This window comes from Podarcis muralis, chromosome 2, assembly GCF_964188315.1.
Source record: "Podarcis muralis chromosome 2, rPodMur119.hap1.1, whole genome shotgun sequence".
NCBI lineage: Eukaryota > Metazoa > Chordata > Lepidosauria > Squamata > Lacertidae > Podarcis > Podarcis muralis.
This window is the reverse complement of record NC_135656.1, coordinates 15,742,584-15,760,107: the sequence shown is the minus strand read 5'-3', so window position 1 is coordinate 15,760,107 and position 17,524 is coordinate 15,742,584. Positions and strand designations below refer to the sequence as shown.

The following is a 17,524-nucleotide window of genomic DNA, read 5'->3' as shown; positions in this document are numbered from 1 at the left end:
CTCCCACTTTGAACAGCTGGGATTTGATCAGATCCCAACCTCGCAAAGTGGCACAGGGAGGGTGGTGTGAGAACGACGCAACAGTCATGCGCCCTTCGATCCCAGCCCCTTGAGGCTAGACGGATGCAGCGTGTCCTTCTCATGCCCCCGAGGCGCTCTGTGAGACTGGGATCTGTTCAGATCCAAGGGCTGGTGTGCGGCAGGCTCCGATTGCTTCCTGCGCCTCGCCTGGCACATGTGCCCTGGGTGCCATGAAAACATGCTCTGCTGCTGCCCATCAAGGAATGAGAAGAGTGTTTGAACAGCGTTCCGTTCTTAAAGAACCAGGAAGCAGCCTCGTATCTCTTCAGACAATTAGTACATCTAGCTCAGAGATGCCCACACTGATTAGCAATGTCTCCCCAGGGGTTTCTCTGATCCCTGGTGATGCCAGGTGTTATGTACTGAGCTGAATCCTAGAACAATAGGATCCAGAATGCAGCAGTCTGATTGGTCCACTGGAGCCACCCTATCCAGCTCCAGGTGGAAGTGAATCCGCAACCTGATTGGCCGACAGGAGCAGCCCAGAATTAGCCTATCACGCGGGGCCCATTGTGTAAATAATGTATATATAGCTAGATGTTTTGGGGAAAGTTTCATTCATTGCTGCTATGAGCTGAATAAAGAGCATGAAATTCACACTTGACTCCCGGTATATTTCACTGGCGACGAAGGTGGGATTCTGCTGAGCTGACTGCCACGCACAGCACCACAGCAGCACCGCCCGCCGCACCGCTGCATCGCACCGTGCATCCAGGCTTCAGCTCCGGGACCCAAGGAACTCAGAATGGCAACCGACAGCAGCTTCTCACCATTCAACCCAGCATATTTCACCAGGGATCGCATCTGTATGCATAGCAGATGTTCTACCTTTTTGGAATGTTCTTCCATTGTCACAGCCCATGCTGTACTGTTCTCCCCAAACTGTATCAGTGTACAAAGGAAACGCACGAAGCTTTTGGACCCAACACTATGCTGAGGCATTCAGTAGAAACAGGTGGAAACTTGAAGTACAACCAGTTCCAGGGGAAGGAGCATCTCTCTTTTTGTTCTTTTTGAATTTGATCTGCCTTTCTAACACCTCTGGTGTTTGGGTCATCTAAGTGACTTGTGAGAGGGGGACTCTTTCTGAACATAGCAAGCAGCCTGAAGCGAAACCTAGTCCTGGATAACGATTCTGACAGCGATCTGATACAGTCCCTTCAATCACAATGCTTGTTCTCCTCCCTTAAGAGTTATTTCAGGTAGTTGCTAAGACACAGCTTCTTGTAACTTTTTTCTTCCTCGTGCTTCTGCTAGTGCCCTGCTTGCTCAAGATAACCTTCCAGTTTAACCAAGGATATTTGAGAACTGGAACTGAATTGGCCTCTTGGGGGACACAATGTTTTGTTTGGGCAGGCTTGGGAAATTCTGTCCCGCTTTTGATCGTTATCAAATTTGGCTTCATTAGGAAGCATTCCTTGTCTTGTGTCTGAGTCATTGGATTTAAGAGCAGACAGTCGGCTAGTTGCTGGGCATTTAAGGCGGCAGCAAAAACTGTAGCATGCAGGCTGGTAAATCTTTCAGGCAACAGAAAAGGGATATCAATAGCAGCAGTCAATCAAAACTCTGGACAAATGGTTTACTACACTTCTATACTGATCGATAACTGATTTTTTGGGACAGTATACAATAATCAAGGCTTAAAACCACAAACTCCTTCATGGATCACTGCCTTGCCGTGGCGAAGGGGCTTGAATAACTCAGAGAAGCTATGAGCTATGCCGTGCAGGGCCACCCAAGATGGACAGGTCATAGTGGAGAGTTTTGACCAAACGTGATCCACCTGGAGCAGGAACCGGCAAGCCACTCCAGTATCCCTGCCAAGAAAACTCATGAGAAGAGAAGACTCCCTGGAAAAGACCCTGATGTTGGGAAAGATGTTGCACAAGGAGAAGGGGACGACAGAGGATGAGATGGTTGGATAGTGTTCTTGAAGCTACAAACATGAGCCTGACCAAACTGCGGGAGGCAGTGGAAGACAGGAGTGCCTGGCGTGCTCTGGTCCATGGGGTCACGAAGAGTCGGACACGACTAAACGACTAAACAACAACAAAACCATAAAGAAGAGCAGTACATAAAATCTAAAATGGAACAAAAACAGCACAAGACAAGACAAGAATAAAGCCAGCAGTGGAGGATAACGGTAGTTTACAAGCAATGCCAAAACAATTTCTGAAAAGTGTAGGAGAATAAAAAGGGCAGGTAGAGGGTTTTCTTGGAATAGCTCCCATCAGATGCCAAGGAGACAAGTAACTGTACAACGTTTATGTCAGGGGTTCAGGAGCAGAGGCAAGGGCAAGGGAGGAAACAGAGAGCGAAGGGGAGGAGGCAGAAGAAAGGATGAGCGATGACGACGACCCGAGATCTCCGAGTCTCTCCAGTGAGTCGGAGGATTCACAGAAAGGAGCACCAGTGGCCAAGGCAAGGGGGGAGTTTAGGGGGGCACCCCAGGGAGATAGAGCCAGAGGGGAATCAGAGGAGAGCAGTTGGAGATCGGGTCCAGCGTCACCGCCAGAGAGCAGGGAAGAGGAAAGGAGCCAGGGGGCAAGCGCTGGCAGCTCACAGCAGGAGGGAGGGCAGGAGTCAGGGGTGGCCACACCTCCATCTGGGAGCGAAGAAACGGTTAGACGGAAGGTGGAAGGTTGGGCGCGCGCGCCAAGTTCAAATGCACAGGAAGGAGGCGCAGTAGGCAGCCCGGAAAGAGAGCCGGGTCCTAAAGCCCGGCGCAAGGAGACAGGAGAGTCCGGGGGGTCAGCGTCCGAAGAATCCCGGAAGGAAGAGACCCAGGGGGGCAGAGGGACCCAGAGAAGAACAGTCAGGCGGAAAAGGTGGAGCAGGGCTAGGATATTAAGTTGGTGTACGAGGGGCGGAGATTCAGACGGAGCTTCGCCGATCTAGCTACTAGACGTAGGGTTGCACGCAGCAGCTTGAGAATGGAAACTGTAACTCAATAAAGACTTTTACTTAATGACCGTTGGCTAGCGTGATCCTCTGTGAGCTAGGATCTTGAAGCAACCCTGACAGTAAGCTCCGTCTCCTGTATTGTGGGCATCTACAGCCTCGAGGAGAGGAGAGAAGCAGGTGCCTACTAGTGAGCTCACGAACGGCAGCCGACATGACGGCTGAACAGCAGATAGCGGAACTCAGAGAAGCAGTGTCACAGCTGAATGCCGAGGCTCTCGCATCCAGGAAGAGAGAGGAGGACGCAGCTGCCGCCTACAGGGATCTCCAGGTCAGGTTGGAAGTGCTTACGAAGCAAGGGCAACAGACACCCAAACCAGAGGGGATTGGGTTGGGGAGACGCACAGGCGGTCTGGTCTCTCACTTCGATGGGAACCTGCAACAGTATCCCAATTTTAAAGCAGACGTACTGTGTGCACTGCAACTGCTGAGTAAAGATTTTAGAGATGAGCAAGAGAAAGTGGGGTTCATCATGTCTTATTTGCATGGGGATGCCAGAGCATGGCTGCGCAATTTATGGAGGGATAACGATCCGGCGCTCCAAAATGCGAATGCCTTTATTAAAGCGATGGATGCGTGTTTTTTATCAAGCATTGACGTGGATCTTGCTCGGCAACAGATTCATGGACTGAAGCAGGGAAGGGCCAGCGTACGGCAGTACCATGCCCGCTTTTTCGCCTTGGCCAGTGCCCTAGAATGGGACAGAGATGCGACCCCTGTAAGAGACCTTTTCTGGGAGGGACTAAACAGCTCTGTAAAAGATGAGATTGCGAGGGGGGAGAGACCCCGGACCACCCAGGAGGTCGTGCAGAGGGCGCTGGCAGTGGGGGTACGGCTGGAAGGACGTCCGTGGAGCAGGGACGAAGGGCGTGGAGGGCGCGAACCAGCCAGGGGCTCCTCCTTCTTTCCCAGAGAAGCAGCACGTACGCAATCCACGCCTCCGCCAGGGGGAGGAGCTGAACCGATGGAGGTTGGAGGTGCCAGGGCTCAGTCAGCAACCAGAGCCCTAGCACCAGCAGCAGTGAAAGCGAAGCCTCCTAGAGGGAACAGGAAGTGTTACGTCTGTGAGGAGCCAGGGCATATGGCGAAAGAGTGTCCCCAGAGGCTCCACAAGCTCACTGCAGCCTCAGCAATGGCGACTGCAGCAACGCAGCAAGGAGAACCACAGCAGGGAAACGACGCTGTCTGGCTGGAGGAAGAGGCACTGGGGCCCAGCCAGACGTATTAATGATGCAGTCCCCAGAGATTTTACAGCCCGTGAACCCCCTCCCGCCCAAACCAGTGGTGAGGCTCACCGCGTCGCTCCAGCTGCCCAATGGCATCACCATGGACGTGCCAATCACCATTGACTCAGGCAGCAATGCGGACTTTATGGGGCAGGACTTCGTCAACCAGCATGCTATACAGTTGCTGCCGGCCACACTGCCCCTGCAGGTGGTCACGGTGGATGGCAGGGAGCTGCTAGGAGGGCAAGTGGTGCAACAGACGCCACCGATGGTGATGCGACTTGGGAATCACCAAGAAGTCATCAGCTTCAACGTCACTCAATTGTCGGACACGCCCATTGTGTTGGGCATGAGTTGGCTGGACAAACACAGCCCAACGCTGGCTTGGTACCAGAGGCAGCTGACCTTCGGCTCTTCCTTTTGTGCTGAACACTGCATCGTGCCCAGGCAGGAAGGAGAGGAAGAAGAGTCACAGCTACTGCTAGGCACGCTGCAAGCGATTCCCCACAAGTACGCAGAATTTTTGGAAGTTTTCTGCGAGAAGGAGGCAGACAGGCTACCCCCTCACAGGCCATATGACTGCAAGATTGACCTGCTGCCAGGGGCGGCGCTGCCTAAGGGGAGACTGTATTCCATGTCAGAGGACGAGCTGCAAGAACTCAAGGAGTTCATAGATCATAATTTGGAGCGCGGTTTCATCCGAGAGTCCAAGGCGGTGGGAGGCAGCCCGGTGTTCTTCGTTAAGAAGCGGGATACGCCCCAAAAGAGGCTCGTAGTGGATTACAGGACCTTGAACAGTGTGACTAAGCCGTCGGACTTCCCCATGCCCCGAATTGACGACCTCCTCGCAAAGGTGCGGAAGGGCAGAGTGTTCACCAAATTGGATCTGCGAGGTGCGTACAACCTCATTCGCATGCGGGAGGGAGACGAGTGGAAAACAGCCATGTTCACGCCACTGGGGACCTACGAATATAGAGTTATGCCTTTTGGATTGCAAAATGGCTCCCACGTTTTTCAAGCATTCATGCATCACGTGTTGGCGGGACTTCTCTACAAGACGTGCGTCTGTTTCTTAGATGACATCCTGATCTTTTCGGAGTCGCAACAGGAGCATGACAAACACGTCAAGGAAGTACTGAACAGGCTGAAGCACCATAGGCTCTACGCCAAGCTGGAGAAGTGCCAATTTGACGTGACGGAGGTGGATTTTCTGGGCTACAAGCTGTCTGACAAGGGGCTCGCCATGGACAGCGCCAAGGTTCGAGCGGTGTTGGATTGGAAGAGCCCGCGCAACCGGAAGGAGGTCCAACGGTTTGTCGGCTTTGCGAACTTCTATCGCAAGTTTATCAAGGGCTTCGCTATGCAGACGGCGGCCATCACTGACACGCTTAGCTCCAAGAAAAAGAAGTTCATTTGGACAGAGCAGGCGGAACAGTCCTTTCAGGCACTCAAGCGTCTCTTCGCGTCGGAAGAGCAGCTGCTTCATGTCAACCCCAGCAAGCCGATGAGGGTGGAGACTGACGCCTCGGACAGAGCCGTGGGGGCGGTCCTGCTGCAGAAAGACCCGCAGGGGGTGTGGCGACCGGGAGCGTTTTACTCCAGGAAGCTCAGCAAGTCCGAGCAGAACTACACCATATGGGACAGGGAGTTGCTGGCCATTCATGCAGCGTTCAAGGCGTGGAGGCACTTTCTGATCGGCGCCAAGCACACGGTGCAGGTTTGCACGGACCACAAGAACCTAGAGCACTGGCGCACGGCACAGTTCCTGAACCAGAGGCAGATACGTTGGGCTGAGTTCTTTGCGAACTTCGACTTCCGAATAGAGTATGTCCCGGGGGACACCAACATCATGGCGGACGCTCTCTCCCGCAAGCCACAGTATCTGGAGGAAGCAACGCCAGCGGCCGCCATGCACATCTTCGCACCAACAGTGTGGGCGTGCGCCGCGGCAACCGTGGATCTGGAGGCGGTGCGACGAGCGTTGCAAGGGGACTCCTTCGCGCAAGCAAAGATCTCAGAGGTGCAAAGGGGCAAAGCAGCGGCCGACGGTTTCCAGCTAAGAGATGGATTGCTCATCCGTAAAGGGGCCATCTACGTGCCGGGAGACGAACTTCGCGCCAAGGTGCTGCAGCAGCTGCACGACGCGCCCACTGCAGGGCACTTCGGCAAGGAGAAGACGGTGGAACTAGTAGCCAGGGATTTCTGGTGGCCTGGAATGAGAAGGGAGGTCGCGGACTACGTGGCGAGGTGTGACACCTGCCAGAGGGCGAAGCTAGTGCTTAGACCGCCGGCCGGACTGTTGGAACCGCTGCAAACTCCGGCCGAACCTTGGGAGAGGGTGGCCCTGGACTTTGTCACGGATCTGCCCAGCTCGAGGGGCAAGACGGCAGTGCTGGTGGTGGTGGACTTGTTCTCCAAGATGGCACATTTCATTCCGTGTGCGAAGGTGGCCACGGCGGAACAAACCGCCAAACTGTTCATAGACCACGTGTTCAAGGTTCACGGTCTGCCACGGTCTATTCTGTCCGACCGGGGGCGGCAGTTCATATCAAATTTCTGGCAGCGGCTGATGGGCTTCCTGAACGTCAAGATCAACCTGGCGTCGGCGAGACACCCGCAAACCAACGGGCAAGCAGAACGGGTCAATGCCATCATGCAGCAGTACTTGAGGTGCTATGCAAATCAACAGCCTGCGACGTGGGTGGATTACCTGCCGCTCGCCGAGTTCGCTTACAACAACACGAAGCACGTGTCCACGGGGGTCACACCGTTCTTCGCCAACAACGGGAGGCACCCCAGAACCTTCCCGGGACTGGAAAGGCTGGGGGAAGGGGAGCCGCAGACGGCAGATGCGTTCGCGTCGGAACTGCAGGAAGTCCACGATCAGCTGAGGCGCCACCTGGAGCTGGCCAAGCACGCATACAAGGTACAAGCGGACAAATGCAGAAGGGTTGGTGAAGAGCTACACGTGGGGGACTGGGTCTGGTTAGCAGCCCACGCAGTGCCGGCCAGGTCGTTGGCCAAGAAGAAACTAGGGCATAAGCAACTGGGGCCCTATCAAGTCGAAGAGCAGGTCAACCCGGTGGCCTTCAGGCTGGCGCTTCCGGAGGGTTCCAGAATGCATCCGGTATTCCACAGATCGGTGCTCACGCCCTACAAGGCACCGCACAGGTTTCAGGAACCCCGAACGGCGCAGAGTCCGGCCAGAGACAGAACAGGGCACGCAGGAGTGGCACAGAAGGAGCGCATCAACGAAGTCACAGAGATTTTGGATTCCAGATGGGGGGAAGAAGGGGTAGAATACCTTCTCGCCAGGGAGGGCACCCCGGCCAGTGCGAACAGTTGGGTGCCGGACTACGCCTTGGACGAACCTCTGCTCAAAGACGAGTTTCATGCCCTCTTCCCACATAGACCGATGCCAGCAGACTTTTTCGACGACTGGCTTTTCACACCCACGCTTTCGGGCAGCACGTTCCGGGGGTTCGACTCTGACGAGGACCCGATACGAGACGTCCGTTCCCCGGAGGGGTCGCCCTCGGGATCTGCCTCAGAACCCTCGTATTGGTGGGACGACAAACCAGAGGAACAGTGGCGCAGGAAGTGGCAAGAAGGTCCAGGCCGAGCAACGCCGCCTGGAGGAAGCGAGGGAGAGACGGACATGGACATTTTCGGGGACGATCCAGGTTTCGAGCACGGCGGCACAGAGATGGAAGCAGAGGTGACCGTCGTCGACGAGAGAAGGGAGGAAGAACCGGAAGACTTCGGAGGGAGGCCCGCTACGGGAACCGAACGGTACCCGACATTCGTCTCCTTGACGCAGCAGCACCCAGCTCCAGCACCGGAAGGAGGGGAAGGGGGAGTGGGGGGCTTCGAGGGGGGGATGGATGTCAGGGGTTCAGGAGCAGAGGCAAGGGCAAGGGAGGAAACAGAGAGCGAAGGGGAGGAGGCAGAAGAAAGGATGAGCGATGACGACGACCCGAGATCTCCGAGTCTCTCCAGTGAGTCGGAGGATTCACAGAAAGGAGCACCAGTGGCCAAGGCAAGGGGGGAGTTTAGGGGGGCACCCCAGGGAGATAGAGCCAGAGGGGAATCAGAGGAGAGCAGTTGGAGATCGGGTCCAGCGTCACCGCCAGAGAGCAGGGAAGAGGAAAGGAGCCAGGGGGCAAGCGCTGGCAGCTCACAGCAGGAGGGAGGGCAGGAGTCAGGGGTGGCCACACCTCCATCTGGGAGCGAAGAAACGGTTAGACGGAAGGTGGAAGGTTGGGCGCGCGCGCCAAGTTCAAATGCACAGGAAGGAGGCGCAGTAGGCAGCCCGGAAAGAGAGCCGGGTCCTAAAGCCCGGCGCAAGGAGACAGGAGAGTCCGGGGGGTCAGCGTCCGAAGAATCCCGGAAGGAAGAGACCCAGGGGGGCAGAGGGACCCAGAGAAGAACAGTCAGGCGGAAAAGGTGGAGCAGGGCTAGGATATTAAGTTGGTGTACGAGGGGCGGAGATTCAGACGGAGCTTCGCCGATCTAGCTACTAGACGTAGGGTTGCACGCAGCAGCTTGAGAATGGAAACTGTAACTCAATAAAGACTTTTACTTAATGACCGTTGGCTAGCGTGATCCTCTGTGAGCTAGGATCTTGAAGCAACCCTGACAGTTTAGAAGACACCTGAAGGCAGACCTGTTTAGGGAAGTTTTTAATGTTTTATTATGTTTTCATATGTGATGGAAGCCACTCAGAGTGGCTGGGACAACCCAATCAGATGGGTGGGGTACAGATTAAAAAAAATCATCATCTCTTGGTACCAAAAAGACCAGTTTAGATGCCAGACAAGCCTCTTTATGGAAGGCATTCCACAATTATATCCTGTGAACCACCCTGAGATCTTATGATGAAGGGTGGTATTGAAACCCAAATAGTAGTAGTAGTAGTAGTAGTAGTAGTAGTGGTAGTAATAATAATAATAATAATAATAATAATAATAATAATAATAATAATAATAATATTATTAAAGGTAAAGTACCTTTCCAGGTCATGTGGCCAGCAGGACTAAACCACTTCTGGCACAACAGACCACTGTGACGGAAACCAGAGCTCACGGAAACACCGTTTACCTTCCCGCCGCAGTGGTACCTATTTATCTACTTGCACTGGCGTGCTTTCGAACTGCTAGGTTGACAGGAGCTGGGACAGAGCAATGGGAGCTCAACCCGTTGCAGGGATTCGAACCGCCAACCTTCCGATCAGCAAGCCAAAGAGGCTCAGTGGTTTAGAACACAGCGATGAAGGGTGGCATCTAAACCTAAATAGTAATAGTAATAATATTTTTAAAATAAAATAATACGTTAGACAACACTACTGAAAAGTCTCTCCCCTTTAGTCGCTGGCTGTCATTTGGTGACAGGTTGGCGGGGCACCTGGAGGAGAGCCTTGGAAGAGTTCAGACAGGTATATGTGGGGCAAGAGACTTGCTCCTCCAGGTAACCTGGCTTCAAGCCATTAAGGGATTTAAAGGTTAAAACCAGCACTTTGAATTCCCTGAGCTGAGGCATCAGAGCAACCGGGAAGTCCTGGCAGCCGAGAGGAGGAGTCAGTTGCATGCCAGGCCTCCCTGTGCAGCAGGACACCTGGTGCTGGAGGCTGCTTTGCGAACAAAAGCTTCAAGAACACCTTGCTATATTGTGTAGCTCTTTCTCTCCCCTCCCCTCCCCTCCCCACCCTCCACCTTGCTGACCTATTTGGCCTTCTGCAAATTTGAGCCCAGCTTGAAACCGAGCAAAGGGCCTAATATATTTTTGCGGCTTAGTTGGGGATTCTTGTTAATTTGCAGAGGGGTGTTCGAAATGTGACCAGAAGAGTAATAGGGTGAGAGACTTAAATCCCAATATAGCCCCTAATCCTGCTTAATACGCTAAAGCCCTGCAGACCTGCTCCACTTTGCGGTTAGTCTCGAAGCGTGCTGGGTAGGATACGGAAGGAACACGCCGCGGAGATGCAGCGTTGGCAGGTATCGCATCCGAGTTCCTTGTTTGGAAAAGCGAGGAGGGGGGCTAGCCTGCTGTCTGCCGCTAAATAAGTAAAAGGCTTGGCTTGGCTGGGGCGTTTTGTACGCAGATTCTCAGTTTAAATGCATAGCGTACGGCGAACGCAAGTTCAGACAAGAATTCCTCAAAGCGTGTGGCCGAATCTGATAAACTATATAAAAAAATAAAAATCCCAATTTCCTGCCGGTGTGGTGAGGAAGACACTTGCTGGAGTGCTGCAGGCAAAGGCTTGTTTAGGTGGCCAGGCTGAGACATAATCCTCCTGTTTCTTAAAGTGCCTGCTAATTGGTCCCCTGGAACAGATGGAGAAATTCTGCCGCATTTGGCAATAGCCATTTCATAGAATGGCATCCTTCCCGAAGCCCTTCCTTGATTCCGCTTGCCGCTAGCCGTAGGTGGATTTCTGTTCCCACGTTTGCTTTGGGCAGAATTTCCCGAGACAAAAGGGCTAGGTCCTAACTCTTCCATTAGTCAGGCTCCCTTTCTTCCATATAAGGCCATCCTGTTTTATCATTTCCTGCTTCAGCTCCTTTTTCTTTCCCTCTTCCTCCTCCCTCTCTTCCTTCCTCACCCTGGATGCAAGCTTTCTCCATGTGGCACAAGTTGCAACTGTTCACAGCTGTCTGAAACAGCAGAGAGGGCTCAAGGTCGGTGCTTTCGACTTCCTTTCTTTGGGGAGAGGAGGGAGCGGAAAAGCAGCCAAGCACTTCTTGGCTTTATCGTTTTGTTTTGTTCCTTTAAGAAGTAATAATCCTGGGACCTTTAAGTAACCGGCGTTAACTTCTTGCTTGCTTGCTTCTTGTTGTCGTTTCTTCTCCTCAGAACACAGAAAACCTCCCCCCTCATTTCAAAAGGGGGACCCTCAGCGTCCTGAAGAAAAAGTGGGAGAACCCGCCGCTGGGGACAGAGGCTCGGAAGGAAGCTCTCCGAAGCAGCTGCGCTGAGGTTAGGCAGAAGTCTGTCAGCCCCGGTGGTGGAATTGAAGGCAGCGCCGCTTCCCTAGCCGAAACTGACAAAGGCCCGGGGATTGGTCCCGGCTTGCGGCTCCGTTCCTCTTCCGGAGTGATTGGCCGGTTCAGATATCCCAGTGTTGACAGCGAGGAGGCGAAAGCCCATTCGCCCGAGAGTGGGAAAATGGAAAATTGCCTTAGAGAATCCAGACAAGAAGTAGGAAAGCCTGAGGCCAATGAAAACCCAGATTCTTCAGGGAAAATAGAGAAATGTAGCGTTCCTCTGAGCAGGCTAAAGATGATGTTTGAGAGGGGGGATGCGAGCCAGACGAAGGTAAGGAATTGAATTGCTCCAGCTCCCCTTGGCTGTTGTTTTTTTTCCCTTGGGGGGGGGGAACAAGGGGGTGGCTCTCAAAAGACTTGCCCGCTGTGCAAGTGGTGATCTTATTCTTCCTGTGGTAAAACGCATCTCATGGCTAGCTGGCGAAGCACTAATATAACTCGGTGCCCAAGGGAGATGAATGCACACTGCAGAATGCAATTTTCCCACATGCCACACACACACACACACACACACACACACACACACACTGCTGGAACAGGAAATTGAATGAACAAGCATGCTGGCTCCAGCCAAGCCCCAAAGATAACTGTGACGGGCACGTCTTACAATTTTTTTTAAAAAAGAAGTCTCTGTGTGACTGCAATTGCAAGCCCTTGCATTCTGCAGCTGTGACACACAGACTGAAGAGAGCCGGTTTCATGTGGGAGATAAACTTCTGCTGTCCTTTCCTATGTGTGCATGTCAGCAAATGTTTCTTGTCTGCTAAAAACGGGGGGGGGGGGGAGGGAATTATCACAGGAAAAATGTGTGAACATAGGCTGAGAGTGCCTGCTTTTGCTAGTTTTGACTTGCAAATTTCACAGGCCTTGCATTTTCCTACAACTGCTCATGAAATCTGATCCTGCATGTGGACTGCAGACTGTGTCCCCCCCGGGAAAATTGCGTAACTAGAAAATGAGTTGCATATGCCAATGGCTTCAAACACAGTCTGGTTGACTTTTTCCAGTTTTCTCATAGTTTCCTTCACTTTCGTCCCTTTGCATGTGTGGCTGAGTTTTTGCTAGAATATAAACAGGTATGGCTGAGACCTTTAAATAGCTGGAGGCTTAGGAAAGCCCAAATAGTTTTCAGTCGAGGTAAATGTAATAAAATTAGTATTTAAAATTGTTTCGGGAAGGAATGGTTTGCTTTATCTCAGTTGTAACCGATTTTAATTTGCTGACTGAGCTGTTCAATGAGTTCTGAAAATGATGTTCACTGGAGAAATGGAAGGGCGTGACTCTGTAGATCTCTTCCAAGAAACTGACACCATCTCTCTGGAGAATAATAACTGCGTTGCCCTGAGCATAACAAAAGGAACTGTTTCTAAGAGATTGGACCACTTAGTCTAAGTGTTGTTATTGTCAATATCAGGAAATAATAAAAGTAGATTAAGGCCTGTTCACATTAAACCATGGTTTGTTTTAAATTATGGTTTAATGTGAATGCTCTTTCTTCAGTTCCTGCTTCTCCACAAACGAAAGAAGCCAGTTTTTGGCTTTGCATGCTGTCTGAACACTAGCTTGTGGTTTGTTTCCTGCAAATAAAGCACAAGCAGTAGCCAGGGTTTGTTCTTCGCTGACCATGGTTTGCTCTTGCGATTCCTTTGGAGGAAGCAAACCATGAACCTGGTTTTGGGCAATATGACAAGCGAAACTTGTTTAGTCAGCATTGGAACAGTGGAAGGAACACAACAAGATGGTCTGAGCAGTGTGTACTTTCAACTACAGTGGTACCTCAGGTTACATATGCTTCAGGTTACATACACTTCAGGTTACAAACTCCGCTAACCCAGAAATAGTACCTCAGGTTAAGAACTTTGCTTCAGGATGAGAACAGAAATCGTGCTCCGGTGGCATGGCTGCAGCAGGAGGCCCCATTAGCTAAAGTGGTGCTTCAGGTTAAGAACAGTTTCAGGTTAAGAACGGACCTCCAGAACAAATTAAGTACTTAACCTGAAGTACCACTCTATAGTTTATCGTGAACTATGGTTTAGCTTAATATGTGAACCAGACCAGCTTGTACCATTCTGGTGCATGTACGAACCTTCACATGTTGTGTTTCCTAGAATTCTAAACAGAAACTGACTGAATGAGAGGTCATTTTACTGCTCCTAGTGAGCGATCAAGTTTTCCCCGTAACATGGCAGCTTAGCTGTCTAGGAATATTCTTGAATCAACCCGGATAATTTGGGCTGCCACAGCAGTTCCAGAGAGACAGAGTGCATATGTTGTGAGCTATATCCTCCAGTTTGAGTGCACATTTATTACTGTCCCAGTTTGTCGAATGGAAAGAAAGGGAAGGGCTTTTTTGTTCAGCTAACCAACACTGTTATAAATTATTTGCATTTGAGTTGTTGTGCTCAACACTAGGTGATCCTACTAGGGTGGGAAATGTCTCTGGAGCAGCTGTAACCACTAGATTGTGAGGTACACAGACTTTTTTGGGTAAACTGATAGCATAATAATCTGCAATTCGTTCAGGCATACTTACACCCATGGCATTCAGGAGTTGCAGCTCAAGTACAGTGGTACCTCAGGTTACATACGCTTCAGGTTACAGACTCCTCTAACCCAGAAATAGTGCTTCAGGTTAAGAACTTTGCTTCAGGATGAGAACAGAAATTGTGCTGCGGCAACGCGGCAGCAGCAGGAGGCCCCATTAGCTAAAGTGGTGCTTCAGGTTAAGAACAGTTTCAGGTTAAGAACAGACCTCCGGAACGAATTAAGTACTTAACCCGAGGTACCACTGTATTTGAAACCTCTTTCTTTCCTCCCTCTTCGTCCTTAAGATCTTCCAAGGATGGCTACCGAAAATGCAGAAAAGCCTGATATTTAAGAAGGCAATGGGGCCTTCTGCTCTAAGCAAGGCATGCTTAGGAAAGGTTTTCAAGCACCAAGGCTTGTGTGCATGTGATGTTCGCATCCGCGTGCCATAAAAGAGCATCACTGTGGGAAGAAGGTAATGGAAGGGCGTTCAAGTCCAGGCAATGAGTGCCTCATTCCTTGGGCTTTGGGAGTTGGCCGAAATCCATTTTGGCTTGCTTGAGTCATGGAGTGGACATATCCTCAGGGATGATGAAGCAAGAGGTGTGCTGTAGGGGCTGCCAGCTATGATTTATCTTTCCAGGGACTGACTGACTGCAGGGACTTCAGCCAGTGAGCTGAGGTTGGATAGCTGTCAAAGAGTATAGAATGAGGTGCAGGGGATCCTGAACAGTGATTAGAAGACGGCTGAAGGACTCTGTGTAACTTGGAGCACTTGAGAGCTGAAAGTTAGGGGAAATGGCTTATTAAACTTCTTTTAAAAAATTTGAAAAATCCTGGTTTGTAGGAGCCTGCCCATTTTCAGATGAAATCAGTTTCTCTAAAACAAAGCCCCACATTACAACATTTCCGGTTGGTTAAATTAACCACAGGCAGGAATGCAATCTTAATTGTTTGAATATTAAGAAACACATTTAGAGAGGATGAAATTAGATCAGACAGAACCTTAAAACGCAATTGTGTGTAATCTGAGTTAGAAGCATCGCTGTTGGGTGAGCGGGTAGTCACTAGTTTTGTTGAGTTGGAATATAATTGTTGAGTAACAAATGTAACTTTCTAAATGGGGGGGAAAGATTAAAATATTATTACGAAACTTTTTTTGTTTGAATCCACCTGGGTTCATGGGCAGAGGGGAGACTGCCCCCACATCAAGTAAATAAATAAAAATAACTAACTGACCAATTGCGTCGCAGATAGCTCTGTTTTGCCCTCCCCCCATAAGTAGCGCCTCAACGTAAATCCTGGCTACGCCCATGCCTGGGTTCCAGTCACTTGCAGAAAGCCCTGGTTTTCTGCAAAAGAAATGCTACTAACTTGCCAATTCATGAGGATTCTCTGAGCATGTACCACGTGTGAGATAGGCAAAGAGGTGGCGCCTCATTAGAAGTAGACTTTATTTTTGTCAAGATGCTGGGAACTCCGGAAGACTGTAATTCCAACTCCTGATGTGCCCAAGTAGACTTCCTGGAGCTGGTGCAAGTGCAAGAGACTTTTTTCACTTGATAATGGGAAACTTGAGTCGCCAATCTAACGTTATGCCTGGAAGGACACAAGTCTCTGAAGACTGCGGCCAACGATTCTGTCCTTCAGGCTTCTTAATTAGAAATCGAGCCCTAAAACAATTGAGACCCCATGACTCTCTGAAAGCGCCACACCCTTGGATTAATCATTCCTGCCTTCCATTTGTAAAATGAAGCCCTCACAAGTACATTTAAAAAACTGATCTGGTTCTTCCTTATGATGCAGAGTACCAAAGAAAACACTTTTAAATACTTCAAGGGATTCGTCTGTTCGGAACAGAGAAATGGTCTTGATCAGGCATAGGCAAACTCTGGCTCTCCAGATGTTTGGGACTACAATTCCCATCATCCCTAGCTAACAGGACCAGTGGTCAGGGATGATGGGAATTGTAGTCCCAAACATCTGGAGGGCCGGAGTTTGCCTATGCCTGGTCTTGGTCTCTGAGGTTAAAACTGCTTGTGCCTTGAGGCTGATTGACCTTGGCTTTTGCACTTCATCTAAAAAGAGGGCTGTTGAATCACAGAATTGTAGAGATGGAAGGAACCACGAGTGTCATCTAGTCCAACTCCCTGCAATGCAGGAATCTTTTGCCCAACACAGGGCTCGAACCCACAACCCTGAGATTTAAGATCAGGGGTCTGCAAACTTTTTCAGCAGGGGGCCGGTCCACTGTCCCTCAGACCTTGTGAGGGGCCGGACTATATTTTGGAAAAAAATAGAAGCGAATTCCTGGGCCCGACAAATGCAGTCATACCTCATGTTACGTTTGTTTCATGTTACGTTCTTTCAGGTTACGTCCCGCGGTGACCCGGAAGTACCGGAAAGGGGTACTTCCGGGTTTCACCGCTCATGCATGCACACAAGTGCCAGATTGCGCCACACACCTGCGCAGATACGGCGCTTCAGGTTGCGCTCTTTTCATGTTGCGAACGAGCCTCCGGAACGGATCCTGTTCGCAACCAGAGATACCACTGTAACCCCAGAGATGCATTTTAAACAAAAGCACAAATTCTTCTCATGTAAAAACACCAGGCAGGCCCCACAAACAACCCAGAGATGCATTTTAAATAAAAGGACACATTCAACTCATGTAACAACACGCTGATTCCTGGACCGTCCGTGGGCCGGATTGAGAAGGCGACTGGGCCGCATCTGGCCCCTGGGCCTTAGGTTGCCTACCCATGTTTAAGAGTCTCATGCGCTGCCAACATGTTCTTCCAAGGCACTACCTGAGTCCTGCTTATGGGCTGCCCAAAACTATCTGACTGGCCGCTGTGAGAGCAGGGGGTTGGACTTAGACGGGCCTTTGGTCTGATCCAGCTCTTACATTCTTAATAACTTTTAGTGTAATAAACTCTTAAGTCTATTGAAGGTCTTATAAAGGGGGGAGGCGCAACTGTGACAACTCGGACTCTACGCAGGGATGGATGATAGGCTGCTTCAGGGAGGGATGTCCCCTTTCTGGCCATGCTTCTGTAACTTTAGTAGCTGAGTGAAGGATAGAAACCCACCTACGTAACTTTTCCTGACAGGTGGCTTTTCTGCATCAATGGGGCTTTAGACCAGGTGATCTTTCAATAGCACTTGCAACTTTTAAAATTCTGCACATGCATATGTGCATTTTTGCATATACAGTGGTACCTCGGGTTACATACGCTTCAGGTTATAGACGCTTCAGGTTACAGACTCCACTAACCCAGAAATATTACCTCGGGTTAAGAATTTTGCTTCAGGATGAGAACAGAAATCGTGCTCTGGCGGCGCGGCGGCAGCAGGAGGCCCCGTTAGCTAAAGTGCTGCTTCAGGTTAAGAACAGTTTCAGGTTAAGAACAGACCTCCGGAATGAATTGAGTACTTAACCCGAGGTTTCACTGTAGGTTTGTGCACAATTCTGCGTATAATTTGTTGAGCTTTGAAAAAACCACAACACTGAGTGGCTCAGACATAAATGGGCACTCATTTCAAGAGGTCGTCTGATTCGAGCAAAGTTTGATAGGGTCAGAACTACCAAATTATGTGCATAAATCTTCTTAAAACTGGTTCCTCCTGCATCCTTAGTTAAGCACCCACCTCAGTTGTTCTTGCGTTCACCATGACAGGTTTCTT

At 50.7% G+C, this 17,524-nt stretch overlaps 1 protein-coding gene across 6 annotated transcripts in view; it reads left to right on the top strand.

Annotated features, from left to right (window-relative positions):
* Positions 1-17,524, top strand: part of LIMA1 (LIM domain and actin binding 1) — a 77,125-nt gene that overhangs the window by 28,915 nt on the left and 30,686 nt on the right. For 3 of the 6 annotated variants that reach the window (XM_028710798.2, XM_028710812.2, XM_077923929.1), the window contains one exon: positions 11,121-11,582. In XM_028710798.2, coding sequence (XP_028566631.2) covers positions 11,121-11,582 — 462 coding nt within the window. Of the gene's footprint in view, positions 1-10,795; positions 10,946-11,120; positions 11,583-17,524 lie in introns of those variants that run through there. The other 3 variants (XM_028710837.2, XM_028710828.2, XM_077923930.1) reach the window with 2 other exon arrangements.